The 24,797-nt window shown below is 47.9% G+C and overlaps 2 protein-coding genes across 3 annotated transcripts in view; both read left to right on the top strand.

Moving 5' to 3' along the window:
* Window positions 1-8,817, top strand: part of DIP2B (DIP2 acetate--CoA ligase B (putative)) — a 68,709-nt gene extending 59,892 nt beyond the window's left edge. The window contains exons 31-38 of the mRNA XM_086478581.1: window positions 514-682; window positions 1,714-1,884; window positions 2,392-2,453; window positions 2,588-2,645; window positions 3,246-3,320; window positions 3,899-4,076; window positions 4,265-4,388; window positions 4,869-8,817. Of these exons, the coding sequence (XP_086334707.1) occupies window positions 514-682; window positions 1,714-1,884; window positions 2,392-2,453; window positions 2,588-2,645; window positions 3,246-3,320; window positions 3,899-4,076; window positions 4,265-4,388; window positions 4,869-5,121 (1,090 nt within the window). The 3' untranslated portion in view covers window positions 5,122-8,817. The remainder of the gene's footprint in view (window positions 1-513; window positions 683-1,713; window positions 1,885-2,391; window positions 2,454-2,587; window positions 2,646-3,245; window positions 3,321-3,898; window positions 4,077-4,264; window positions 4,389-4,868) is intronic.
* A 1,095-nt stretch (window positions 8,818-9,912) lies between these two features.
* ATF1 (activating transcription factor 1) lies at window positions 9,913-24,079 on the top strand. Of its 2 annotated transcripts, XM_086478641.1 has the most exons (9): window positions 9,913-9,938; window positions 14,812-14,928; window positions 16,335-16,463; window positions 18,189-18,286; window positions 19,258-19,388; window positions 20,240-20,419; window positions 20,521-20,680; window positions 21,071-21,207; window positions 21,329-24,079. In XM_086478641.1, exons 2-9 carry the CDS (start codon window positions 14,818-14,820, stop codon window positions 21,442-21,444), a joined length of 1,062 nt encoding a protein of 353 aa, XP_086334767.1. In that variant the 5' UTR covers window positions 9,913-9,938; window positions 14,812-14,817; the 3' UTR covers window positions 21,445-24,079. The 2 variants fall into 2 exon arrangements, with proteins under 2 accessions (XP_086334767.1, XP_086334768.1); XM_086478642.1 differs by having other exon boundaries at window positions 21,071-21,368.
* Window positions 24,080-24,797: the final 718 nt, after the last annotated feature.

The raw sequence follows: 24,797 nt of genomic DNA, 5'->3' as shown, positions 1-24,797 counted from the left end.
ACGTCTTTATCTGGTGTAATTGCAGACAGTTTATGTTGGCGTTACCAAAATGACTAATTTGCAGTAAGGGGAGAGTTTCTCTTTGAAGTGACAATAAGAAGTTCCCTTTTCCTGCAGATTAGCAAGATGTTATCCTGTCTTATGTGTACTTGTGCTGCCAAGTATTACTGGCTACAGAGTGTTTCTCTCGCCTTTCTTCCTCGGTTATACGCTGCAGTAAGGGAGTTTTCATTCTGTAAACTGTGTGCTTGAGCCAGTTCTCTTCCTTCACTCCGACAGTGCGTGTGCCTTTGTGTGTGTATAAATCGTTATTCCTGTACAGTAAGTTGTATCTTTAAAATGATGTTGCTACAGAAGGTGAGTATTGGAGCTATTGCCCGTTTGCCTCAGATGCAGAGTCCCACAACCTGCTTCTGGTCTAGCAGGACTGTAACATGAAAACACAGTAAATATTAATTTAAAGATAACTGCATGCTGCACAAAAAATGTTTTCTTCCTTAATGTTCTCCACAGTGTGTATTCTGGACACCAGTCAATTTTAATTCCTCCTATGGAGCTGGAATCCAATCTTTTTCTCTGGTTATCTACTGTCAGCCAGTATAAAATAAGGGACACTTTCTGTTCCTATTCAGTCATGGAACTGTGCACAAAGGGACTTGGAAACCAAGTTGAAATGTTAAAGGTAAGAAATGTTTCCTGGATGTTACGTTGCGTAAGCTGAGGGAACTGATAGTAAAGCCAAGCGATAGGATGGTTAAATACAACAGTTGTCCTGTTGCACAGGTCTCCAGTCCGCAGCTCGCTCGGAAAGCAAAAGCAACAAAAGATGTTTGCGGGCCCAGGAGATTAAAAGGATTGGAGTGGAGTGGGGGGTGTGCACTGCGGTGTAGGTAGCACGTTGGCAGTGAGTGTCAGAGACTGCTGGGCAAACCCTGAAGAGAGGATGCCAGCAGCAGAGAGCTCTGCAGAAGAATTGCTTATATAACAGTCTGCAGTGGAGGCTCAGACCAGCACATGATGTAAAGCACACATGTTCGGCAGTTTGCTAAATTAGAGGTGTTTTCTCCTTGGAGATGAGAGGAAGGGAAAAAAATAGCTACATGAAACGCTTGAGGTGGCTCTTGCATGGGGTTTACCAAAATAGTGTAGTCCGTCTATGAGATTATGGCTCAGTCTTGCTCTGTTGGTGGCACAGAGCCCTGAAGGGGTCTGGGGCGTGTCCCCGGTTAAACAGCACAATGCCCAGGTTGGAGCTGGCTGGTGCTGCTCAGGGCGTTCGTGATCGTGGCTGGCAGTAACGACGGATTCTGGTCCCATTTTTGCTGAAGACTCCGTGCAATCCCAGTGGATGACTTTACTCTCACTGGGTTTGGTTTCCACCTATATAAATAGTGAATAGCAGATGTAATCTTGGCTGAAGAGCACTGCAGAAGCACGTGATGCTGCGTCCTGCAGCAGAGGAAGAAGCACTGTTAGTGCGTGTTCTGTTCTAGCAGTATGTCTAGGCTCTGGTCAGGTACATTTTATAATTACAAATAGAAGCTGAAAAGAGGAAACAACCGGAACACAAGAACAGGGTTTGTCCTGCATTTCCTGAGTAATTTCCAAGGATAAAAAGCAAATGTCACTTCTTGTGAGGGGACAGCTCTTGGTGCAGCATGGCAGAGGCAATTAGCAGGTACAGTCCTTTGCATTCACTTGTGTGTTTTCCAGGCACGAGGAATTAATCTGTCCTGTGTCCGGACTTGTGTGGTAGTTGCAGAGGAACGGCCCCGAGTTTCTCTCACTCACTCCTTCTCCAAACTCTTCAAAGACATTGGCCTGTCGTCTCGTGCTGTGAGCACCACCTTCGGCTCAAGAGTCAACGTTGCCATCTGTTTACAGGTAACCAAGTGCCTTCTGGTGCACGTGCGGTCCCTGGCATCAGATTTCCAGCTCCCGTGGCGTTCTGAACCGGCAAACTTCCGAATCCGCTCACGCTTCTGCGTTGTTAGCGCAGCCCAACATTTGCTTTGGAGAGAACAGCTGGCACGAGATTTAAGCAGCTTCTCTTGTTTTCAACTGCCAGATCATATCACAGATTCTCAAAACAACTGAAACATGACATTAGAGAACTGTTTACTTCCCTGTAAACAATGACTCCAGTTGCCCCAGGGCTGACAGCCGGGAGTGCTTGGGCTGTCTCCATAGCAGCTCCCCGCTCCCCGAAGGTACGGCCCACCCTGGGGTTACGCTCGGCCTAGACAGAAAATAGCCTGTTTGCTGAAGTGTTTCCCTCTGCAACTGCAGAGTTGGGAAACGTGAGCCCCTGGAAACGGTTATGAGCTCAGGCAGAAGTTGCCCTGACTTCTGTAGATACATTAATTTTTTTTAAAAATGTTAACTCTTCAGGGAACATCTGGGCCCGATCCCACCACGGTGTATGTAGATCTGAAATCCTTGAGACATGACAGGTACAGTAAGTTTACTAAACTTATTTAATAACTCTCTATAAAACATTATAATGGCACCGAGCTATCGCACCTCTCGGTAGATTTCAGCTCTTTTTTTTTTTTTCCTTCCCTGACAATCTTTTCTTTGCCTTCAGAGTACGTCTGGTGGAAAGGGGAGCTCCACAGAGCCTGCTGCTTTCAGAGTCTGGGAAGGTAATTTCACGTTATTGCCTGGCCTGGCATGCAGCATCTCCTGACCACCCGTTTGGTCTTGGGCCCCTTACGCTGTAGCTGCGTAGCTAGGAAAGGTGCTCTCGGGCATGGCATGAGAAGAGGTGATGGTTACACTGTTCCTCCGGAGAGGTGGTTTGCTTTATTGTAAAGTGTCTGTTGATGTAGCCTGCTTTGCTGAAACCTTTGGGAGGATTGGTTCTGTGTACAGGAAACAAACCCTGTCGAGTGTCTGCTGTCGTAGCCTTGAAGTCAGCGGGCACTGGAGGTTCACTGTAGCTCTTACTCCCTTCTGTAAACGAATGGGTTAACAAGAAGTAGCTTTTAACCTCGAATTCTTCAAAACCAAGGTCTAGCAACATTTACAGGCCTAGAATCCCTTACCTATGTGGCTCTTGAGTCACAAAATACATCCGTACCGTTGGCGTACTTCAGCTGTGTGCGTCCTAGCGTGTCGTGTGCCTGTCTGTAATTTCCGTGGGTGACAGCGCGCCCTTCCGAGGTGACGAACAGCCTTTGTATTCTAGCTGTGCTTGAAGACAATTCACATACAGATTACTTGTTCCTTCTTGTGATCTTTAGATTTTGCCTGGAGTCAAAGTAGTTATTGTTAACCCTGAGACGAAAGGGCCTCTTGGAGACTCTCATCTTGGGGAGGTAAGCGCAGGTTTCGCAATCGGGGTACCTGCCCCTGCTGTCTGCTGCTTGAGCTGTGCTCTCTCTGCTCGGTCGTGCGAGTTCCTGGGTGGCAGTTTGGGATGGCAATACTTGCAGGCCTTTTTAAGCTGAATTCTTGCTGGAGTGTTCAGAATTCAGATGCGTTATTTTAAGCCTGCTAGAAAAGAAGGCTTATTCCACTGTAAATCTTGCATAACTGGCTTCCAAATGATCTAATTTACATTTTGCTCTCCTTGATTATGCACTGGTGTATGTGATCTGTGTCGATAGATCCTTATCAATTTTTGGACTTCGCATGTTACAAAAACCCACCGTTTCTTTACTCGGTTAATCCTCAGCTTACGGTCTCTGGGAGAGTAAACGTGCAAGACGCGTTTTTAAGATTCTGCAGGATGTTTGGAGGTTTGAGCTAAATGCAAACCAGTTCTGGATCTGGAAAATCTTAGATGAACTGTCACAAGGCGGTTCTCTCTTTATTACCTGCTTCATTTCAACGCTCAGCAGGTGCTCGGGCTTTGTGGCGTCTGGATCTGACTGGCTTTCCCCTTCCTGTACAGATTTGGGTTAACAGCCCCCACACGGCCAGTGGCTACTATACTATCTATGACAACGAAACGCTTCAAGCTGATCATTTCAACACTCGGCTGAGCTTTGGCGATGCTGCCCAGACGCTCTGGGCCCGGACTGGATACCTTGGCTTTGTCCGTCGGACAGAGCTCACGGCCGCCAGCGGAGGTACGGCAGAAAGTAGCCTTTGTCTTTTGCGTGAAGGTGGAGAGTTTCCTTTCATACTGCGCCGCGAGTAAGTCCTGATCCATGTGTCTGGCTACAGGAGACACGTTGGTTTGTCTAAATTCCATTTACTGTCACCGTTTTCTGCGTTCACGGTGCGCCGACGCTCGTTTCCCATCTCTCCCCCGCAGAGCGCCACGATGCCCTGTACGTCGTTGGAGCCCTGGATGAAACTTTGGAACTGAGGGGCCTGCGGTACCACCCGATTGATATTGAGACGTCGGTGTCTCGAACGCACAGAAGCATCGCTGAATGGTAAAACGGCCGTGGAGAACGACTTCATCCTCACCCAGCTGAGATGTGGCAACGTTTATGCAAAGAGGCAGGGTTTGATGTAAAAAAAAAAAAAAAAAGGCAAATTCTGATACTGCTCTGTGTCACCATCAGCAAGTCATGCCCCTCATTTTCTGTCTGATACAGGGCTGGCTGACTCGATGTGTTCTCACGGGCCTTAATTCAAAATAGAAGCGATGATTTCCTGCTTTGTGGCGTAAAGAACCGTTTATATTTGAGTCAGGGAAAGCAGCATTTAGTTCAGATGTCACCCTAGGCAGCACGGAGATACGTTTGAGCTGATCTTTGACGCGTCAGGACTAGGTCATCTTGGAGCTGGGTCGCTTGGAAATGCAGCCCAAAGCAGGCGGCAAACTCTGTCTGAGGGTAAAGAATTGTAAACGTTGGATCTTTGTGAAAATAACTGGGTCTTCTGTTTGTTTTTTCCTTTTTACCTTTCAGTGCTGTGTTCACGTGGACCAACTTGCTCGTGGTGGTTGTGGAGCTGTGTGGCTGTGAGCAGGAAGCCCTGGACTTAGTTCCTCTAGTTACAAACGTGGTCCTGGAAGAACATTATCTCATCGTGGGAGTGGTGGTGGTAGTGGATCCTGGGGTTATTCCCATCAACTCCAGAGGAGAGAAACAGCGAATGCATCTCCGCGACAGTTTCCTGGCCGATCAGTTAGACCCCATATACGTGGCCTACAACATGTAACGTGTGTGGGGAACGTGAGGGTCGGAAGCTTTGCGGGACCACTGAGTGACAAGGGGTGGCTATAGAAACGAAGCTGGTGAAAATTACTAATACTTGATATAGTTTGAGATTGCTGCCATATTCCCTTCATCTCATCCTGTGGTATTAAGGTCGTGTTAACTACCAGCGGACAAAAGGAAATGTGGTAGACAATGGAAAACACTCGTAACAGTTTACTGAAATATTAGCTTTATAGAAAATGCAAAGTTGGCAAGTGTGTGAGCTACGGAATTCCTAAGGCCTTTACAGTAGTGCTACTTTTTTCATCTGTTGTACATACTTGTATTTTTATCTAATACCGTTTTAGGATTCTATAAGGGGAGGGTTTATTTAGTTAAGATAATAAACTATTAAGAAAAGGGTCATCAGAGTTCTGCAGTTCCCTGCTACATAATGTACTTTGCATCTGTACTGTAGCTGTTCATTCCATGGGTTCACACAACTTATTTAAAATTGTGCCATGACCAAATCAATAACTTACGGAATCTAAGAGTTACTTATTCATATAGATATTTCTTGAATTTAAAAAGAATTTTGCCTATATTTTAAATATGTAAATATTATTATACATAATTCACTTAGCTAGCAAATTAACTTGGGTAATGATGACAGCTGAAGGTAGAAATTTTTAAGGACAAGTAACTTTTGTGGTCCTTAGCAGAATCACATTTGGTTTCGGCAACTAATGTGAGATACACACACCTTTCACTAGTTTTCTTATTTCGGTATGTGGGCGTGTTGCTGGCCGGCAGTGTGTCATAGCACGTGGAAACCCATGATTTTAAGGCACATCTTCCTCAAAGAGGCTGAATTCAAACAGTAACGTGGAATTCGGTCGAAATCGCAGTGCGGGTCCAAAATGCTCAACTGAAACGACGCACCCGAGTGACGGCCTCTGCCTCCACCCGCTGACACCTCGTGTTCAAGGAACAAAACCCTTTCGATTGACACACAGTTCGATTCACCATCTGTGCAATTCAGTCACCGTCCTGTTCCCTTCCCTCTTGGTAGAGCAGGAAATGTTGTACGTGGGCTTTAACTGAACTGGGAGGCAACAACCCGGTTTTCCTCAAAGCGCTCACTGGAAAGGCTGAGGCAGTTCTGGGGTTTAAGTCAAATGCAATTTCTCTTTCACAGGAGGAGGCACAAAAATGAGACAGAGCAATTCTAGTAAACACATTGTTAAATAACTGTGAAAATGAGTGCCCCAGCCTGCGAAACGCTGTGTCAGTTGTCACACTAGTAAATGTAAAGAAACAGAAGCCTCGGAGCAGCAGGTAAAAACTTCTTCCGTTGGGAGCAGGCTACGGGAGAGGTGGTGTTTAAGCTTTGGCTCGGAATGACCTTTCTTTCTCCTAATGCTTAATAATCTTCTAAGAACAACTACCTTCCTGTGGGTGTTAAGAAAATCTGATTTTGGAAGCGATGAGAGCTGATACCAGATTCTGCAGCAGGGGTTTTGAGTCAAATGTGGTATACGGTGTAAATGAACTTGTTGAAGGGTTACAGATCACCTCACTCAGAGTTTTTAGGCAGTTTTTAGAAGGTTTGTGATAACAAACTCTGAAGATCCTGTGGCAGTTATCGGAGCAGAACCCTGGTATCTGTAAGCAAACCCCAGTTCTGTCCTTGAAATACTCCTGATGCGTTCTGTTAGTTCTTCACCAAAGATGGGAGTATTAAAATTTGGCTAAGAAGTTCCGAGTGATATTTTGGGAAAATATTTGGTGGGGGAATAGATTTAGAAACTGGAGTTGTTACGGCACGCCTAGACTTGAGAGTTGTTTGCAGACGCTTCAGTTTACAGGTGCCTGGGTTTGCACAGTTTCTTTTCCTGTATCTGTGAGACGCCACCACAGATGGATTTTCGTGGTGGTGTGCTGCTGCCGGGCGCCAAGGGCTGCTCCGCTGGCAGCAGGGCTACCCTCGGGTTCCCCGCGATGAAGTCCTGTGCGAGAAGCCTTCATTCTGTTTGGGTTTTTGGCCCCAAAGTGAGGGATGTGACGGGTGTAACTGCGACTGATGCCGTTGGTACTGAGCCTACCGAGGGTGTCAGGTGCAGGAAAGCTGTTCCCCCTTGTCAGCCGGCAAAGTCCCGTCGTTACCTGTTGCGCATCACTGCAGAGTTTGCGTTTCCGTGTGCAGCAGTGACTTGCAGTGCAGCTTCGCTTCAGTGTTGCCCATTTCGGAAAAAATTCTGATGGTCTTGACCTTTTTCTTACTCAAAGCTTTAGGTAAATTGTTTTGGCAAATACTTCGTTGGTCCACTGAGGTGGATTTTAAGTACAATTCTAGGATTGTCTTTTAATTTTTACTGGTGATTTTTCAGAAATTAAAAAACCGCATGTATTCATTTGGTCAGAGATTCCCCGTATGGGGCAGATTGCCTTTCTCAGGTGGCATTTTTGAGTGACATCCTGAATTATTTTGATTTTTTTTTTTTTTCCACCGCATTGTTTTTCATTTGCCTGGGTATTGGTAGTTTCTTACAGTTTGGGGTTTTATCTTGCGAGTTTACTGTGTGTCCTTGATCTTTATTCTGGCATGTTACGTTTCTCTGTGTTGGAGAACTGTAAGTTTACAGTCCTGCCCGGCGCGGGGGCAGCGTTCCGCTCCTGACCCGGTAAGTGACACGGAGCAGCTGCCCGGGTTGGGCTTCAGTGGCTGCTCCTGTCCGTGCTCGGCACAGCGAAAAGCAACCGGAGAGGAGGAAGCGCGGAGCTGCGAGTCTGGAAACGCTGGTTTCCAGCTCAAGCTCTGCTGATGACTTGCCACAAGGCCTTCCCCAGGTCGTTTCACTCCTTCCGTTTCTTCCTCCGTAGGTGAGGATGTGATCTAATCCTTACAACATCCCTGTGAGGTAACTAACTGTACAGCACTAAGTGCTACCTAGGTGTCACTGCTGGCCTCTTTGAGGTTGGGTCAGTTTGTTCTTCCAAACTGATGGGTGATTATTTGGTTGTGGTGGGAAGGCTGCGGCCGTGCTGCTTCACGACGGTCGCTCCGTGTCTTTCCGTACGAGAACAAACCGAGAAACTTCACTGCAGAGAACTGGCAGGGCCGCTGACGCGGCATGGTCGGGTTCAGAGCTGGAGCCTGGCCGTACCCACCGAGTCGGGCGTTGGGTCCAAGCAGCAGCCTCCCCGCGCCAGTTTGGCTTTGCAGCTTGGCCACTTGCAGAAGGCAAATCATTTCCTACTCTTGTCCGTCAGATTCCAAGCTAACAGCTGCCGTGAAACTTCAAAAACGAGGGATTCTTAACACTTTGAACTAAAGTATTTTGTATGTCTTACCGTTTATGAATATTCCCTAAGCAAAATACGTGGGTACAGGTCATTTCACGTCCCGTTTTGTTAAAATTTGCACTGCATTTCTGATTTCAGTAAATGTAATTCAGATGTGTCACACTAACTGTCCTAAAAATGAGGTTGTACGAACGAGATATTTAGCCCTAGATGCAATTTTTCTTTCATTTCTGTCAACCTATTTACCATTGTCAAATTCAGACTACAGCGTTATGTAATTATGTATAAAGTTTTTATTTATTTAAAATTAGATTAGATATACATTTTTAAATTTAACACCTGGCTGGACAGTGTTCCATTAACGCATTGATTGTGTTTCCTTTGTCTTGTGTTAATAAATATTGATGCCTGATGGCTTGCTCCGTTCTTCCTCTCTGGTTCCTGAAGGGTTTTTTTAAGGATCAGCCCGGAGTTGGCACTTACCCTGCTGCAAGGGAGAACTTGGAAGTATTTTTGCAAATGCATTACGTCACTGGTATCTAGAGCTGTTTGAGGAGCTGAGCTGCCTGCGCTGCCAGGGCTGGACCCAGCTCCTCGCTCCTGCAGCGGGCGCCTGCTCGGCTTTGGAAACCAGGGTCAGAGGTTCGTCCTCACGCACCGAGGACGAACTAGACGCAGTCTGAAGCAGCAACTGCCTCTACCTCAGGTTTTACTGTAGTATTAAATATTTATTCCATTTCTGCTGAGGATTCGGGACTGGTGTGAAGAGGGGTTTTTACCCCCGCGCTGTGCTGCTGCTCACAGTCGTTTTCAGCTTTTAATTCAGAGGAAAAATGATCAACGCTGAGGAACTGCGGCCCAAATCCTCCCCTTCCTTCGCCTTTGACCTTTGTTTAGGTAAAGCAGTCCCTGGGCACTGCCTGACGCTAATACAGCTGCTCTAAAGATGACGAATAAAACCAAAGTGTCTCCCGGGCCGGGGGAGGGGGGGGGCGACTCCTGCCCCGGTGCCGGAAGGCCGGAACGGGCCTTCTGCGGGGGCAAAGCCTCGCGCTGCGCTCTCGCTACTCGGTGGCGCTTTCTTTAACGCGTGGCTGGGTACAGCCGTGTCCGGGTGAGGATAAAGGGAAATACTGAGGGGTTTTTTCCTCGGGGGCGAGCGCTCGCCCGGGCCGGGGCCGAGGCCTGCGCGGTCCGCCGGAAGCACCTTCCCGCCTTCGGGCCGGCAGCGGCGCTCTAGCGCCGCCTCTCTATGGTTTCCCGTGGTTAGAAGCCGCCGAGGGGAGGCGGCGCCTAGAGCGGACGCTCTAGCCTCCGCCTCCGGGGCTCTATGCTGCGCGAACTCTATGGTGGGGATTTCTAGGCGAGGCCTCCGCGGGGACTCTATGGTCGCAGCCCGCCCACCCCGAGCGTCCCGCGCGGGCCCGCCGTGTTTACGATGCCGCCGGCGCCGGTTTCCTGAGGCGGAGACGGGCGCGGCGGCGGCGGCTCTCCCCACGCGCGGCCACCGGCGGGGCCTGGCGGGCCTCTGAGGTAAGAGCGGGCGCCGCCGAGGCACGGGCGGGCGGGGGAGGCCGCCCCCTCTCCCTTGGCCCGCCCGCCCCTTCCCCCCCCCCGCCCCCGCCGGGCCCGGAGCGGCCGCTCCCGCCGCCCCCGCCGGCCGCGGGCCTAGGCCAGGCCCGGCCAGGCCGCGCCGCTCCCCTCGGTGCCTGGCGCCGTCCCGCCCCGCAGCCCGCTCTCCTCCGGGCCGCGAGGGAACGGCCGAGTCCCGCCACAGGCCGGGGACCGAGCAGCGGCGCGGCCGCTCCCTTCAGCCGCGGCCCGCCTGGCCCCTTCCCGGTGAGCGGCCGCTGCCGAGGACCCCCGGGGAGCTCCCGCCCCGCCGCCCCAGCCAGGTGCGCCGGGCCCCAGGCGCCGCGCTCCCCCTGCGGCCTGGGGCTGCTCGCCCCGCGCCGGGAGAGGCTGCCCCGGGCCCGCCGCCCCGCTTCGCCCCGGGGCCCGGTTCCTCCCCACCGCCGAGACTCGGGACAGGGTCGGCGCCGCGGAAGAGCCTCTGGGACCGCGGGGGGGGGGGTTCGCGGGGCGGCGCGGGGGGGGAGGGGCCCTCCCGGGCTCCGGCGCGGAGCTCTCGGGAGCGACTTCAGCCCGGTGTGACTGGGCTGTGGGTAGAAGGGCAGCGGTGGTCTCCTTCCCAGAGACCCTTGAAAAATAGAGCGAGGCTCCACTGATGGCGGTGATGACCTTTTTTTCCATTAATCTTGCCCCAGTACCGTTTTTTTGAGCCTCTCTTCCAGCACTTAAGGCAACGAGCATCGGGTCGATTCGAGTCGGCTGGATGCAACTTGTAAACGATCTCTCTGATATTTTCCTCTCACAAATATCAGGATCCTTTATGTCAGTGTAACACACGCGGGTTTAGACCACAGGCTTTTGGTTCTGAAGCTGCTTGACATGGGAGCGCTCGCTGAGCTTCGCTTCACTGTAGAAGGCCGGGGCGGGGGGTGAGTGGAAGAAAACACGTACGGAAAGTACTCCTGAAGTTTTAAGGAGTGTTCTTGTGCGTGTCTGTAGAATGGGATCCAAAACTGTAGCTGGGTACATTGACTCAAGTCTCCTCACTTGCTTTCTGGCGTGAACTGGTGGGATGTGCTGCGCTTTGCCTCTGTCTTTCGCTGATTCCTGGAAAAAACTGGAGTTTGTCAGTGTCTTCTGGATGAAGAAACTTTCCCCAAGTGTCTTAGTTGCAAAATTAAGTAAATAGTATTTTAGCTGCTGTAGCTGGTGAAGACAGCGCATTTTGAGACATTAAAGAATCCAAAATTTCACCAGATTACTTGAGTATGGTTTTCCCAAATGTTTTAATTCACCTTCTATAATTTGTACGTGTTGGTATTTGACTCTTATCACTTGGTGTTCTCTGATTTCTGACTTTATGAAGTCTTTTAAAAAAAAATCAGGTGCCTCTTACAATGTTTCAGTGCATCATTCAGGCCTTTCCTCTGCTAGATGTAAAAGAGCAAAACAGAACTTGGTTTCTTCCTTTGGTGCTCCCACACTCCAGCTCACCTTTCCCTGCCTTAACATTCAGCTTTTGTATTCCATTTTCTTACTCTTTGCCTCCTGATCATGCTTTGAGGCTTCATCTGGGGCTGGGAATTGTGATTTTAGTCGTTTTATGAGCATTTAACCAGAGACAAGCACTGTCTCGGGTAACTTGTGTTGTGAACAGGCAAAGCCAAGCCAGTAAGGAGGGGAGCGGTGCGCTGTGCTGGGACACTGAGGTGAAGAGCGGTTCAGGGTAAAACCTTGGGAAGGTCCGTTCCGCACAGGCGCAGCGTGTCTGTGAGGGGACCGTCTCTTCAGCATTTCAGGGTATTTTTCATCAGGTTTAGTGACAGTTGAGGGAGTGGGGTTTCTTGTTTATTTATTTGTTCTTTTTTAATTGATGCCCCTCAGTCATTAGGGGTTGGGGTTTTTTAGCGGGTTTTGAGTGGTGGTTCAAACTGAGGAGCGTGGTCTTGGGAGGGTATATGTGAGCTTCCAGGTGATGAATTAAACTTGCCCCTGATGAAACACCACGTTCCTATTTCTGTTTAAAAGGAAGGAGCGTTTGAGGCTCAAACTCACGTTTGAAGGGAGGCGAGTTCCTCTGGCCGGAGCACGCCCGTTCTCAGAAGTTTGAGAGTCCTCCAAAACAAACTTCGTAGCGCTGCCGGTGCAGAATCCTGTCCTTTAAATTAAACTATTTCTGAGCTGTAGCTGCGTGCAGGCGTTGGTTGTACTCTGGAAAGATCATCCTTACCTGGCTGATGATGAAAACACGGGTTTCCTGCAGATTTTTGGGTTACTAAAACATCGGATGTCGCTTTTATGAAGGCCGTCCTGTCAGAGACAGGTAAAACTCTTCCTTCACCCCAGACTATGCAGCTGGTTTCAGCTAAACATAAATTCTGTGGTTGGGAGCAGTTCTAAGCTGAAACCCTGATATGTTTTCAGTCTTGGGAACTCCTTTTCTCAGCTGAGAACTTGCAGGTGTGGTTTTTCATTGGAACTGTCTTTCTGCAAGCTGAGAGATGGTAATTGCTGCTTCAGGTGTTCGCAGAGGGCCATCCCAATGGAAAATTTGTGGTTTTCCAGCTAAATAAGTTGTTTTAACAAGATAGAGGCACGGGAGTTGGCTCGTGTGACAGTCCTGCAAGGCCAAATGGCGTATCGCACCTCCCTGAGCCGGGGGAGGGCGCGAGGTGCGGTGCTGATCTTCACCTTGTTACATCACTTGCTGCACCCTTTCGCATCAATGCTGTTTTGCTAAGATTCAGAGATGTTGGATGAATATTTAGTTAAATGTTGCAGAGCAAGCAGGGGTGAAGTAAGCTTGAAACATCGTGTTTATAATGGGAAATACTGTGTCTGTTATTCCTGTAAGTAGGACTTCACACCTGTGAGAGAAACATCAGCAAAAACCTTTGTGCTTTCTCCCCAGTTTGTTTATTCTGGGTGGTTTTGTGTCTGTTGGTTTCGCTGTTTCTCACCGTCTATTTTGCTGCTGGTTGTGAGTCTTCCACAGGACAATAAGGCAGAGAAAACCAGTAAAAGAGCGAGGGGGAGAGAGAATGTGGTTTAGCACTACAGAAATGAATTGACATTTCTGTAGCACTGGAAATTTATTTTAATTTCTGCTGTTGACTGGATTTCAGTTTGACAGTGCCCTGTTTACTTGTGACACGGTATGTCTCCCTGTGCAGGGGTACGGAATGCAGGCTTTCCTCTGTAAAAAGCTAAAAGTACATCAGAGGGTGTACAGAGCTGCAGCCGTTAGACGTGCTTGTCGTTAATGCCGCCCTTCATTTTTTATAGCTTCAAGATACTTAAATTACTTCAGTTCCCAATTTTCTCCCTTAACAAAAAAGAAAAAAGCCAAACCAGTCTTTCCGACTTCGGGGCGAGCTCTGCAGCGCAGGGGCTGGAAAAGAAGATGTGAGAATTGCCTCGCTCCGCTCCGGCCCCGGGGCTGGGTCCCGTTGGGCTCCGGCGCTCGCTCCCGGCCCTGCGGAGGGGGAAGCCCTGTGCCCTCGCAGCAGCGGCGACCTGATAATCTCAGCAAAGGCGGGCGGGAGAGTTTGGATTAGCTGAAGGTTTCCAGAAGCTGGGAACAGCCGGAGCACTGCCAGGCTCCTGCGAGCTTTGTGTTCCAGAGTGGAGCCTTCGTTCTGCTGCTTCAGCTCCGACTGGGGATGAATTGTTTTAGGGTTACAGGAATGAGGGTGTCGGGAAGCTGGGCCGTGTGCTGGGAACGTGTGTTGGGCGCTGTAAGGGCTTCGGTTCTGCGTGTCACCCAGCCATCAGTTTTCTCTCCGCAGAGTCCCGTTTTAGTAACTTATTTGGGGAGTTCTGCAGCGGGGCTCCTCGGATGAGTAAGGATTGCGAGAACGAGATTCTGGTCTTGGTGTACGTTGACTTTTTACCCTCTAAGTATACGTCAGGCTGCAAGAGCTGCGGTTTATCTCAGTAGGGAAAAATCAATGACTCACGTTTCCACAGAAAGAAATGTAATTTCCAGTCTCATAGCAACTGTCCTTTCAACAGTTTCAAACCTTCTGTGACAAAATGTTTAACAGTCACCGATCATCTCTTAATGCTCTAGGCTGGTCCACCCACTCACCCCACCTAAAAGCATGCATTTCTACATCACTGAATCCCCCAATATTGGAGGGGGGATGCTGTCAAGGCACGCCGAGCAGTTGCATGTAAAATCTTAGAAATGAGGGAAGTGTTACTGACTGTGTGACGTGGAGACGGAGTGACTTTTGCAGGGTTTAAAATTCAAAACTGTTCTCGCTGCTTTGGGTTTGAATCCCTGTTTTGCTTTTCTACACCTTCAGATGTTTTAAAATAGGTTTGGCTGGTAGCTTGGGTAAAATATTTTGGAAGATTATTTTACTTGGAGCAGATCTTCTGTAGTGTAAATGCTTCATCTCGGCTTTCTTCCGAGCCCCCATGACTTGCCTTGTTTACATTCCCAGGCGAAGCCAGGGAAGGCCGTACAGGCGCTTGACGGCACGCGCGGCGCGGGGTAGGTCGGAGCCAGGGCTGAGGGTGGCCAGGGCGAAAGGGGACTGGTCTCCCGAGACGGGGCGAGCCCGTGGGAAGGCTCCCGCCGTGTCGTCCCCCCCTTGTCCCCGTGAGACGGCACAACAATGCTCGGGGCATTGTAGGGGAAGTGACGGGAAACGCTGCGCTGTTCTGTAACAAAGTGACATCGAAGGACAAAGAACTGATGAAAAATGTCCAGAGAGGACTAAAAGCATCGTGCACGGAGGTTCTGTAGCGTGTCAGTGGAAGCTGGGCACCTGTCTGCTGTTCCAATTTATCATTAACTGAATTTAACTCGTTACTTTTCTTGTAGCTGATTATGGAAGAGGTGCACAAGAGCGGCAGTAACAGTTCAGTGACGCCTTCACAAACGTCAGCTGTACAAGGTACAACACTACAGGCAGCTCAGCTCTCTCATATTGCTCAACAGGTAAAGCCTGGGCCAAATCTCAGCAAACATTTGAGGTAGTTAAGAGCCATTTTTTATGTACCACAAACTATATTAATTCTCAAGTTTTAGAAACACACAGAGAAGAGAAAACAAAAGAAGGTTGATAAAAATGTACTTGTTTGTTGATGGATGACACAAAAGTAATAAAATGGCTTGTATTCAAAAGACCCAACACTAATTTTCGTGCTCGTACAAGGCAGAAATGCAGCCCAGCGTTTCGTTAGGTTGCACGTCCTCCGAAGTCGCCGTCAGCCTGACGTACGGGAGCTGCTTAGCAATGGATCCCGGGCCTCATCTTCGGGGGTGGGTTTGGTTTTTTCAGAAAAAGCATTTACAGCTCCTTGTGCAGTAAAGGCAATCCTGGGTGCTCAGCACCGTGGAAACCCTTGGATTTTAGCCCAACATGAATGTACTTAATGCAATAAATGATACGAAATTGCAAATTTGATGTATTTACTACAAGGCAACATCACTTTCAGAGCTTTAAGCCGAATCCCTCATGATTCAACTTTCCGCATCTGCGAGCGCCTCCCTCTCCGGGCGGAGGCTGCTCCCGCAGCCGTGCTGGGCAACGGCAAAGTGCTGCAGCTCGTCCGCTGTTCACCCCGCGGAGGCTGTTAGGTTTTGATGCAGAATTCAGATAACTGCATGAGGCGAAGACAGGGTGGGATACCAGCGAGCGGCCTGTCGTTTGTTGGCAGGCTGCTTGTCTGATCTGGTTTTATATAAAACTAATGTCGCTTAATATTACGCTGTACGATACGGAAGTAGTATTAAATGACAAGTTAGCTGTAGGAGTTTTAATGGTCCCTTCATCTTTTCATATATTCCAGATTAACAAAAGTAGTGAAGAAATTCGGTGAGGAAACCGGGTATTTACTTACGCGCCTACATGTGTAACTTCAATCAATTTTTCAGTGCAAAGGCTTGTGCGAGTCTGACATCAAAAATCCAAAGCTCTTAGAATATAAGAAGTATCCTGTGTAGGAGCAGCAGTAGTAATTAACTTTTTGCCAATCAAACCTAGATTCCAGCTACAACATTTATTGAAACTGATCATTTAAAACCATTAAAGAACAGATGCCGTAATTTTTATTTGGAAAAAATCTGCTCGTTCAGAGCTGCATGTGTTTAAGTCGCAGCATTTAATCTGCCCATAACGCTACGCCCTGGATTTCCCCCAACCTAAGGCAAATCAGTGACTGTCTGAGCCTTGATAACTACCTCCAAAATGTGCAGCTTTAGAGGATACCTGCTGCGACTTCATCAGGCTCCAAGGAAGCTTCTGCTGATGCATGTTCTCCGCTGATTTGCCTACCTGTGCACACACTTTCTGAATACCGCGGAACAGACGCTTTTGTTAATGATTCTTTGGTTTGTTGTAGATGTCTCTAAGAGGTCCTGCTCCCCTGACAGTTGTTCAGCTTCCTGGAGAACAAGTCCAGGTCCAGGGAGTCATTCAGACAGCTCAGTCCTCTTCTGTAATCCACTCGCCTCAGGTGCAAACAGTGCAGGTAACTACAGAATTGCTGTTAAATGACCATGAATCCTGTTTTACGTGTGCAAAATGACTCGGAAAGGCTTGCCTGGCTCAGCTCGCCCTGCCCCAGCACAGCCTTTGTGGCCCTGCTGTAGGAGATGGCGAGCAGTCCGGTGCCTGTGTTCTGGGGATACGTTGTTCTTAATGATTCTTTGGGCTTGAAAGTATTTGTAGCGCTAAAGCTGCCTTTGGAGTTGAAATGAAACTGTTTGACCTTGCCTGCCTTTATAAAAGACCCAACCCAAACCAAACCACGACTCTTTCGCTGGTGCTTGTAACAGACGTGCAGCCAGTGTGTTTTAATACCCAAGTAAGGAGGGTGTAGAATAACCCGGCGAAGGAAACTGTTTGTTTGGACAAGGGAGGCGGGGGATGAACTGGTGATCGCTCGCCTCCTCTACGCTGTAACCCCGTTTCTGTGGTACCCAAGTGCTCTGCTTGTGTCTCTTACTCATTTGCCATGTGATTTTTGTACAAGCCACTTCAGAGAGGTGGGTGCCTTGGGGAGTTACAGTCGAGTCTGGTCCCACTTCGCTCGGTTCTTGGCTGCAGAGAGCCCTCGGGGCGGCACAGCGTTGGAGTGACGCTGCAGCAGCTGCGCTGCTCGGCCGGGCGGCTGGAGGGACTGGGCTGAAACACGTGAATTTGTCAGCGATCCTTTGCAGCCTGCTTATCTATTCCTACGACATTAAATTGGTAAACCACGAAGAGTGAACCTGTAACGCATCCTCAGCTGTCATTGTTCCTGTAACATCAGGTCGTGGAAAAGAAAACACGTTTCATTTCACTGAAAACAATTAAGCATCTGGTTTAGTAGGTTGTCATTACCCGGGTCTCCATTAATCCCTTTCCCATCATCGTGTTCTAGTTGCAGGGTCCCCACTGACTCTACTCTTTCCTTTTTTTTTTCTGTCATTTATGAACATTGTGGCCTTGTTGCTCAAAGAAGTAAAAAAGTAATAAATACTTGAGCAGCCTTTTTTTAAACGTCGATAGTAGGTTGCTCTGAGAAATGCCTTTCCCAGAGCTGTGTGCATTCCTCTTGACTTGTTGTTGCTGGCACACAGATAAGCACAAATCAATGGTTTGTTGGCTTGTCTGGAATAAGGAGCATCAGGGAGAAAAAAAACACTTGCCAAGAGGATGAGGATGCCCTGGAATGAAGAGAAAAGGATAGATAATACTCTGCGTGGTTACTCCCTGATACGCTGCTGCCTTAAATGTGACTTTCATTTGACTCTTCTGCCCCCAAACCCGCTGCTCTCCTGGCTAGATGAAGGATTTCCAGCATTTTATGTTTGTCTCTGGACACAAATGGTGTTGCTGTTTGCTTTCCCACCACCTCCTTCGCCAGCCACGTGTGGGAGTGGCTCACCTCTTCAGGCCACATCAGCCCTGGAGAGAGGCTTGTGAGAGCTTTATGGAAATAATCAGCCACTTGTATTTCCTCACACTGCTGTTGTAAAAGCTCCCTATTGATTAACCCCGCTGCGAATCCCGCTAGAACAGCGAGCTCCAGGTAGTGGACGTTTTTCACCTTTTAATGTCATAAATAGTTTGGGGGAATCTCTTGAGGGTTTCTTTCTTGCGTTTGGGCAGGTTTCTTGCAGCTTTAGCTCACGCGCGATTAGGGTGTGTAATCTCTTCGGGGTGTTTCTGCTGAAGTGTAGCAGGTAACCACCTGGACTGTGTCTTTTAGGTATCTTTGTCTGAGAGTGAAGACTCTCAGGACTCCTCAGACAGCATAGGCTCTTCACAGAAAGCTCGAGGCATCCTCGCTCGTCGTCCGTCTTACCGGTAAGTGCCGCGCGTCATGTACTCTGTATTTTTACTTGAAACCAATATAGCAACTTCATATATTGCGTCCACCTCTAAGTCGTTTTCTTTCTCTTGAACCGTGCGGTGGCTCTGTTCACGCAGTGAACGGTGTGAGGAGGCTATGTTAGCTATCATTTCCTGCAAGCAAACCTTGACTTAACCTGGAGGTCAGCTTCAACCTGATGTGCTGTAGGGAAAATCGTGTATCAGCTGTAATTTCACTCAGTTCGTTTCACTGAAATGAGGGGTGTAGTCAAAGCAAACTGAGGGCTGTAGCGTACTGAAGGAGCAAAAAATCTAAAGTTTTAAAGTTTTCTGTAGTGATCTACTCCTTTTTAGTTTATTCTGACACCGGACAGAGCAAACTGGTTTCAGTTGGGTGTGCAAAGGCTGTTCTTGAGAGAGGTAGAGGATCGAGCTGTAAATCAGAAAAATCTCTTAACAGGCCAGTTGTGTGTCCCCGGAAAATGTTTATGATGGAAACGCTGGTGCTGCTTTTACTGAAATGAAGTGATGCAGCTGCAGGACTGGTTTTTGGCACACCGTTTTTCTGGAGACTACCAGAACCTGCTGTAAATGCTGCAGGTTTTCATTGCAGCTTACCAGTCCGAACGTCTACAGCTTTTAGAGGGTAATCATTGAAAATCTGGAATTGGTGCCCATTTGCACGTACCCATACTTCAAAGTTAGTAGCTGTCTAGAATTGCTCTTAGCTCCTAAAAAAGATTCAAATATTTAAGTAAAAAACTAGACTATATAAACTACAGAAATGAAGTTACGGAAAGTTTGAAGCAGTCACTCGTACAAAATTCTGTTAATTCCAAAAACTTGTACGTAATTTTTTGGTGTTTATTTCTGTGGTACAAAGTAGGGGTAGTAGTTTGTAGCTGTTGCAGTAATTTGTAGTTTTTGCCTGCCATTAGAGCTGATAAAAGAAGCTTTTTTTATAGGAAAATTTTGAAAGATCTCTCTTCTGAGGATACACGTGACAGAAAAGGAGATGAGGAGAGTCCTGGTGTCTCTACTGTTACGTCTATGTCCGTTCCCACGCCTATCTACCAGACGAGCACTGGACAATACAGTACGTTACACAAAACGTGCCCCTAACCGGACACGTTTTTTATTCAACTTGCCTCAAAATACAGATTTTTCTTTGCGTTACGTATTTGACTAAGATGAAACTCAAAAGGTTTGGTTATTTATCTAACGGTCAATAAAGTCAGTACTGTTATTACATGGAAATAGGCTGCTATGTAAAGGCTCCAGATAAGCTCAGTGCTTCATTATCTTAATTTTTGCATATGAAGACATTCAAAGGGTGTTGTTACGAAACACGTAGCAGTCTCCTAGTGTTAGGTTTAGTCCAAAGTGTTAAGAGCAGTGAAAGTACTGTTACACGCGTCGTAGGATACACGTACATCCTAGGGCCCTGTGGTATCGGGGAGGTAGAAGGAGGGGGATTTGTTCCTTTGATTTTATCACCTAGAATTCGTTGTGCTTGTGAACCAAAAAGCAACCGGCACCTGGCGCACCTCCTCCCGTCCCTCTCTGCGCTGGGCGTTCGTGCTGCCCTTCCTTACGCCCCCACACGCTCCTCTGCCTGTCTGGATTTTTGCCCTTTCTTTGGAAAGTACCTTTCCCCAGAGGAGCCACCAGCTGCGGGTCCCTGTGGAGCTGGTGTCCGGCACGGGGCACTCCCAGGCCTCCTCTCTCGGAGGCTCCCCCCGCTGCCAACACCTCGCCCCTCACACCCCTTAGGTGGGAACCCAGCAGCAAGGTCTGAGAGTTGGAAGTGCCAGAAGAGAAAGGCCTTTCCAAACCGGCCGTGACTTCCAGCAGCGGGAGAGCACGTCCAGCCTGCGGGTTTACCTGCAGCGGTGTGTCAGCGCGTACGGCTGCCAACAGCCTGGTGCCCGTTGCTTTTCCTTCCAGTTGCCATTGCTGCAAACGGGCTACAGCTGGCCAGCCCGGGGGCGGACGGCGTGCAAGGCCTGCAGACGCTAACGATGACCAACGCTGGCGGCGCCCAGCCCGGGACAACCATCCTGCAGTACGCACAGACGTCCGATGGCCAACAGATCCTCGTCCCCAGCAACCAGGTGGTAGTGCAGAGTGAGTACGCCTTCGGAGGGGGTTACAAACACCCGCCCGGCAGCCCGGTGTAGCTCCCTAACGCTGCCACCGCTTGGGGTCTTGTGCTCTTGTCGCAACAGCTGCGTCGGGGGACATGCAGACTTACCAGATCCGCACCACGCCAACCACCACGTCCCTTCCTCAGACCGTGGTGATGACGTCTCCTGTCACTCTGACATCACAGACGAGCAAGACAGATGATCCGCAGTTGAAACGAGAAATCAGGCTGATGAAGAACAGGTATGTGAGTGCGCGCGGGCTGCTCTGATCGGCTCGTTTTACCCCCAAAATCCTTCTTCAGAGGAGAAATGACGAGTCCTGTGAGGCGGCTGCGCTGTTGTGCCGTCAGGGTGCTGTGCTGCATCCAGCGGCTGAAAACGTGGGAATCGCTGACCAAACCCTGCTCCACCTCCTGCCTCACAGCTGGGAGAAAACAGCTTGGTTTTCCCTGCAGATTGACCACGACGCGTGTTACCAGATGCTGGTAACTGTCGTGCTCTCCGCCCCTCGGTTGGGTTTGCGGGGGCTGCCGCGCCAGCTCTCTCCTCTCACGCTGGTCAGAACCACAACATTCACAAAACAGACACCTCTCACCTCTAAATAAACAATGACTTCTGCTTTCTGTTCCAGAGAAGCCGCTCGAGAGTGCCGTAGGAAGAAGAAGGAGTATGTTAAGTGTCTGGAAAACCGAGTGGCGGTCCTGGAAAATCAGAACAAAACTCTAATTGAAGAGCTAAAAACTTTGAAAGATCTTTATTGTCATAAAAGTGTGTAAGAAAAGAAGGTAAAACTTTTGTGGACTGTTTAAATTTCAGAGGAGAATTTTTTTTTTTTATACTGAATTTTTTAAACTAGATGAAAGGTCAAAAATGAAACTTTTCTACCTAGATTTCACAACTTCGAGACTATATAGATTTTATCTACAACATGTTGGTGACAAAGTACAAAAAGGAAACAAGAAAACCTCACCAAAATTCCTGCTGGCACAACTGGAAACTTTTTAAAGTCAAGATTGCATCTACAATAAAAGGACAGTCATGTTTTATGAGGCAGGTGATTAGAATTTCTTTGAAAATTTCTGCAAATACCTCTTGTAATGGAGGCCATATTTGGTTACAGTTCAAATGTGGATGAAATGGAACCCTTGCCATAGCTGATGTTATTAGTAACACTTATAACCAGTATATGTTTTGATTTCTTACTCTTTTTCAATCCTTACTTTTTCTTTCAGTTATTTGTATGTAAATATTTTTATTTTAACCTGTAAGTTGTCATTTACAGGTGCAGATGATAAAAAAGCTAATACTTTGCTAGAGGTATAAATTATGTTTATTCTTTCTCAGCTGACAGTTTAAGGAGTTGGGGTTTTTTTTTCAGTGTTTGCTGTGTTTATCAAATTCTGAAAGGATCTGCAGAAAGCAGCGAGAGGCCTAGTCCTGAAAATGTCTGAGGCACATGGAGGAAGGTGTTGACTTTTCTTGAGAGAATTCAGCACAGCCAGTTTTTTTAAAGTCCAGCCTGGTAGAACGAATGCTGGTGAGCAAAGGTTTCTGAAGAAAGATTTCACAACCGGTTGTTCTTAGTTGCTGGGCGTGATAAACATCTAGAATTGAGAAATAAATCATGTGCTGATTATATATCCAGTTAAACATGCATTGCTTATTCTGTCTGGAGATTCTACTGTGCTTTGGGACATTTAAACCAAATAGAAGAGGAAGAAGGATAAAAAATTGCAGATATATACCAAAGGGTTAATGAGGTTCTAATATGTGGTTTATATGCTGAAAAGTAGTGCAAAATTTCCGGACTAATTTTGTAAGGTAGGCGATATTTTGCAAAGTAACGGTATCTTTGTAAGAAAATACTCTATTGAAAACAGGTAGATGGTTGGTATATTTTGTAGCTAAATTGTGATCTTTACAAATTCTGAAATTGAGTTTATATACGTATTTTGACAGTTTATATATTTCATTTTAGTAAACAAATGAAATATTTTGTGAACCAGATTTTCGAGCATATATTTTTATGGATAGTACAAAGTCAAATGAGATCCTCTTTGGTGTAGGAGATATTTGAATTAATTTTGTATGTCTGTAGGCAACTTGCAAAAAAAAAAAAAAAGGATCCTAAAGAATACTGGGAAAAAAAAAAAAGAAAAAAAAAAAGAAATCAGGGCTTTTTATTCCCCACAGTTGATAATATCTGCACATGAGATCTGATCGCTATCAGAGAGTGTAGTTTGTATGATTTTCATTTGTTTCAGGTGAAAATTAAATGTTTGACATGATCAGGACTCTTTTGGGTGTAGAATCTCCATTCTTGGAGATACTCAAAAGCCGCCTGGACGTGGCGGTGGGCAGCCTGCTCCGGGTGCCCCTGCCTGGGCCGGGCGTTGGGCGCGGTGACCCCCAGAGGTCCTGTCCAGCCTCGGCCCTTCTGTGATTCTGTGAAATAGAAGCCGTGTCTGCAGTGCTTGTTGCATGAATAATAAATACACTGTTCGCCATAGTTAGGGTTGAATCCTGCTTCCAGTTATGTCAGCGGGAATTGCACTATGGACTACGCTATTACAAAGGTGTTAGAGCTACGTGTGTGTGCTGTGCTAGCTCAGATCTGGATGAAATTCAGAGGTGTACTCCCTCCCTAGGTGTGTAATGCTTATCCTATGGTCAGTCAGTACTTTTTATTTTACTCATGTTTGAATTAATGGACTTCTTAGCAAGCAGAGCTCTTTGCCAACGGTATGAGACAGACTGCATTCCACAATCACATGGTTAGCGGGCTATAAAAATACTGTTTTTTCTGGAGTTTCTAAATAACACGATTGTTACGGACACGACCCGCGAGACCCGCGTTTCCTTTAGGCCAAACGGGAGCAGGCGTCTGTCGCCGTCGTGTCCAAGAGCGTGGCTGCCCTGGCACGTCAGCAACCACGGGCAAGGGGGAGCGAGCCGTCGCGTTAGGGAGCTCCCGAGGAGGCGTTCGGGGCCTCCTCTTTCTGTTAGTGGATTTTCGGGAAAAATGAACACCTTGGAACGTGCTTCGCACCTCGAGACTCGGACCTTCTGGCTCTGTCTCCCGTCGGGTGTGTGCGCTGTCCGGCGCCTGGTTAGGAGGGTTTGACCTACAGTAATGAAACTAATCTGGTAACTCCTCTGTACGGTGTGTTGATCCTCCCTGTGTGCTGTTGTTCCTTTACCTTCTTTTGTAATACGGAATAATAATTAAAAAAAGCTATCAAGTGTTAAGACTGTAAAAACAATGGTGGCCAATTCTTTCTGTATTCAGCAAGTGAAACAAACGTAGTGCTGCCAGACATAACGTTAGTAAATTTTTATCCTCTTAAAATAGTGTTTTGGAAAGAGCAGCTTATTTTTCATCATGGAAGTATTAAACAGTAACATGGGTTTGCTCTTTAAGTAATCACTTATCATGAAGTACTTATTTTGGATTTACTTCGAAATCTAGATTGTAAGAGAGTAAAATCTATATCCTGAGAGTAAGAGATGTAGTACCTAATACTGTTCTGCTGGTTATTTCCAAACAAAAGTACATGCTTTATATGAATTGTAAATATTTGTTGAAACAATTAGATGGTTGCAAATTTTGACCTTGGTAAATAAAGTCGCCAAAATATAATTCTGATGTTCTTTCTTTCTTTTTAATTAATTAACATAGCGCTGCAGGGGTTCTGCGCGTACCCTGTGTGGTATCGGGTCTCTTAGAGTGGCCGAGAAGAAGTATTTAGCCTGTGAAGCAGCCCCCAGAGGTCTTTTACCTGGTGTGTCCTTTCGGCAGTCGGAGTACTAAGGTACTTGTGCATAAATTTTAGTCACCCCTAAAAATAATGGGTGGAGAATCCCTTTGATCTCTCTGCAGGTTTTTTTTTTTCCCTGCGGAGCTGGCAGTGGGCTGAGCCGCTGTTCCCCAGCCCCCGTTGTGCTCTGCGGGTGTTCACCCGGCAGAGGGAGCGTCTCTGCCGTCCGCAAAACCGCGGTGGCGTTACCGGTAGCGCCTGAGCTGCTGACGGCTGGGAAAGCGCAGGAATAGGGTGGGGAAAGAGCCTTTTCGGTTGGTACCATCTCTGTATTCCATTTCGTTATCAGGGCCGAGGCCGTTGCCGTTTCCTCTGCTGTTAGTGTGGGTATCAAAGGCAGAAAACAAAAGAGGTCACACCACTGCAAACGTGACTTCTGGAAACGAAGTGCCTGTCCCTTGGCTCTGAGATTTGTGCTGAAACAGGAGGCAGCTCGCTTGTCAAGGGCTGCCCAGGCGGACCGGAGCTCTGCAGTGATGACACGGTGCTTTGGCCCTTCGGAAGGTCTGCCCAAGCGCTGGGCGCGGCACAGTCAGAACG

The sequence above is a fragment of the Leptosomus discolor genome, chromosome 27 (assembly GCF_034619465.1).
Source record: "Leptosomus discolor isolate bLepDis1 chromosome 27, bLepDis1.hap2, whole genome shotgun sequence".
Lineage (NCBI taxonomy): Eukaryota > Metazoa > Chordata > Aves > Leptosomiformes > Leptosomidae > Leptosomus > Leptosomus discolor.
The sequence above is the reverse complement of the archived record's forward strand: the minus strand, read 5'-3'. Positions and strand labels throughout refer to the sequence as shown.